General features: G+C 48.3%; 1 protein-coding gene across 1 annotated transcript in view; it reads right to left on the bottom strand.

Annotated features, from left to right (window-relative positions):
• The window catches only part of LOC103374715 (metabotropic glutamate receptor 8-like), a 21,529-nt gene extending 19,664 nt beyond the window's left edge, over positions 1 to 1,865 (bottom strand). The window contains exon 1 of the mRNA XM_008304845.1: positions 1,301 to 1,865. Within this exon, the coding sequence (XP_008303067.1) occupies positions 1,301 to 1,865 (565 nt within the window). The remainder of the gene's footprint in view (positions 1 to 1,300) is intronic.
• Between the last annotated feature and the right edge of the window lie 1,947 nt (positions 1,866 to 3,812).

The raw sequence follows: 3,812 nt of genomic DNA on the forward strand, positions 1-3,812 counted from the left end.
CAGGATTATGTTGTGTAACAGCTGAATGTGTGTCAGCGCCTCAATAAACTGAATAACAATCACATTAACACACGCTGGATGTGTGCAGATTAACGAAGGACTCCTCGTTAATGACGGACACCTTCATCACCTTCACATCATCAGCAACATCTTCAGCATCATCTCCATCATCATCATCATCATTTTCATCACGATCATCTTCACCAGCAGCAGCAGCAGCAGCAGCAGCTTCATCTTAGACTCTGAACCATTTCATCTAACTCCATGTAGAACTTATGTAGAACTTCACAGCTTGAGGTAGAACTTTGTGGTAACTGTATGAATTCATGTATAACTTCATAGGAACTGTTTTAGAGCTTCAGCAGCACCCAGAGGAACCTCGGTTCTCACTGCTGTCTTTGTAGAACTCCTTCAGTTCTCTCTGCCGAACATCAAACATCCTGAAGAACCGATTCCATCCTAGACCTTCTGCTGGACCTGCTGCTCTTTGGTGGACAGACTGAAACACAGGTTCTACCTCAGAACCAGAACAGACCTGAAACCTGACACGCAATACCTGGACCTGAAGTCACTCAGTTGGAATCTGGTCACTGGTGCAGAACCTGGAAATGTCTCCACCGGTGAACCTGCACATGGTTCCACACAGCTGCTCCTGCTCTGGGCTTTGTGCAGGACTGTCAGTGGTTCTTGTTCTAACGGTTCCGAACAGACGAGATAAACGTGTACTTGCGGGTTTTTCTACTTGATCATTTCTTCCTGTGCTTTTAGGAAATGTCTCATTTTGGGAACAAACTCACATGAAGTTGCCGACATTTCCTGTCCACCATGCGAACACCAAAGCTCTTCTTCTTCCAGCATCGCTCTGTCACTTCATGTCAGCCTACGTATACATTTATGTGGAACTGCGAGAAGCTGATGTAGAACTTTCCTTAGAACTGTACGTAGAACTTAAGCCATAACTTCATAGCTCCAGGTGCAGCTATCTGGACCTTCATGTAGAACTCTAGGATTTTATGTATAGGTTTATAACTTACAACCTTCAACCCTGGACCTGGTTCTGACCCTGGACCTGGTTCTGACCCAACCCTTGGACTCAGTTTTGCACCAAAGTGTCATTAAAGGCTTTGACTGCAGTCACCCAGAAAGCGTTTAAACATTAATCCACCAACCAGACGCTCATTACCTGTCTACCTGTCTGTCTGCTCACCTGTAGGTCTTCTTACCTGTCTGTCTGCCTGTCCACTGACTACGTTCTTGCAGGTTACCTGTACATTCCCAGGTGTACTTGCTACCTGTGTACCTGTGCACAGGTGTGCGGTTACCTCGAACAGACGCAGGATGTTGGCCACCATGATGGACACGGAGCTGGCCGACGCTCCGATCACACCGACCACGCGCTCTGGTTTGCGGATGAGTGGTGGTTCTCCGTTGGAGCAGCGGATGTCGGACGTGTCCTTCTGGATCAGCGCCTGGACGAAGGTGAGTGACTGTTCCAGGGCATAGGTGTCTCTGGAGCAGGTGTCCAGGATCCGGACGCCCAGCGTGATGTTGGGCAGCAGCTCAGCGTCGCTGTTGATCTGGTCCAGCGCGTACAACATGGCCTCCATGCGGTGGATCCCCTTCTCCTTCTTCAGCTCGCCGCAGGGCAAACCGTGGGGCCCGCGGGCGTGGATGGGGAACAGGCCGCCCAGGGTGATGTCACCAGGGATCTTTATGGAGTGGGGGTGGAAGTGCTGGTGGGAGGAGCTCACCTGGACCACCTGTCCACCAAGCCAAAGCCACAGAAACAGCAGGAGGCGGGGCCATTGAAGAGCATGATGATGAAGGAGGAGGGGCGAGGGCACGGCGAGGACTGATGATGTCATCCTGAGGTGATGCTCAGCAGAGACTTTTCATCCTGCTGTGGACACCTGAGGAAACATCAACCAGTCGATCAATCGATACGTCAGGTGATCAATCAGTACATTACTTCATCAATCAGTGAGGCCAGTCAGTGTAGCCTGAAGCTGGTTCTAACCAGTTCTTCACAGAACCATCAGAAATGGTTCCATTCCACACCAGAAATCACTGTCCAAGAAACTTCTGGGTTCTTGCTCAGACACGTTCTAAGATACCAGATTTGGATTTGTGAAATTCTGATGACTTCATGCAGCCACCTGTCTCATCCAGAACATAAAGTATGTTCTAATGGAAGGAACCCAGAAATGCTGCAAGTTCTTACTTTGGACTTTTTGTTCTATTGATTATGAGGTTTTGTTGTCAAGGAAGAACCAGGTGGACCCACAAAGCCCTGTCTGGAAAACAAGTGATCTATTATGGCTATAGGAACCATTTATGATAGTTCTTTAAAAGCACCTTTGGGGGTTCTGTCAAGAACCCATGATAAATGGGTTCTATGGTATCAATGTGAAGAACCACTGTTGGTTCTGTAGCTGATGTATTCTGTAAAAAGAGCAAAGTCAAAGCCTTTCAGGAACATCCACAAAGCCCTGAGTGTTCTTCTGGGTTCTATACAAGGAACAATGAGACCGTCTGCAGACAGAACCTGTCCATGTTCCACATCAGTCAGTGGAACCCTGAACACTGCAATTTGCTGCTTTATAAATACGTAACCAGGGTTTCTGAGAGAACGTTCTGTTAACTCGTAGAAAAGAATCCAAGCTGCTCAGAATAGCAGAGAAACGTTTGAGCTGTCAGAGCAGAACCCGTCAGAGCGCCAGCTCCACAAAGGTTCTGCTCTGTGAGGCTCAGTGTTGGGTTTCATGTGAGAGCGGGACAAAGTGCTGCAAACTGATCTGCAGCAGTGAAGGAAATCTGTGGAAACATGAGAGAACCGGAAACATCAGCAGATGATCAATATGAAGAAAACAGGACAGATGAAGAAATCAAACACACCTGATGTGGAGCCGCTGCTCCCATCATCACATCAACATGTTCTGTATCGATTAATGGAGTCAGAACTGGTCCAAAGTCAGTTTGTATGAAGCTCTCACACTGATTAACTCGTTTTAATTAGTTCAGTGAGAGCAGCAGACTGTTCGTTCATTCATTCATTCATTCATTCATTCATTCATTCATTCATTCATTCACATCAGCCTGAGGTCAATGCTTCACATATGATCGATCTGATTTATCAGCTGATCAATAAACTCAGAGCTGCTCAGAAAATGAAAGCAGTTGACTTTGTTTCACTCACCGTGTCGTCCGGTCGGAGCTCCGTCCTGAAGCCGCTCAGCTGCGCTCCGCTCCGGCTGCAGCTCCGCACAGAGCCGCCGGTCTGCTCCGGTCCTCCGCCGCGCGACTGTCCGCTGAGACGCTCACAAAGTCCGGGTCACGTCCGGCTGCTGCTCCGCCGAGGAGGACCGACACCGACCTGTCTGTGTGTCTGAACTTTCCTGCTCTGTGAGGTCCTGAGCTGTGAATGAAGCTTCTCATGAAACCACCAAGTGTCCAGTTGGCGGTGAGCGCCCCCTGCTGGCCGCAGCGCCACCCGTCTGCCTGTCTGTGTGTCTACCTGCTCAGGTGTCCGACAGGTGTTCACTGTTTACCTCCTAATGTTCAAACTCTCTTTGATCTCCTGTCTGTTTATTGAAAACAACATCTGTCGCCGTAGAAACAGCAGCTGTAAACATCCACGCTGTCATAAACAATAAACAAGTTTCATGGTGACAAAAACTTTGAGATAAATTATTCCAGTTAATTCTCTATCGACCAATCACAGAGAGACAGCAGTCAGGTGGGCAGAAATGCATGATGGGAGACAGTGTTCACTTGTAGTGTTGATTTCAGCATCTGCAAACTCAACAACACAC

This window comes from Stegastes partitus, unplaced genomic scaffold, assembly GCF_000690725.1.
Source record: "Stegastes partitus isolate 25-593 unplaced genomic scaffold, Stegastes_partitus-1.0.2 Scaffold2332, whole genome shotgun sequence".
Classification (NCBI taxonomy): domain Eukaryota; kingdom Metazoa; phylum Chordata; class Actinopteri; family Pomacentridae; genus Stegastes; species Stegastes partitus.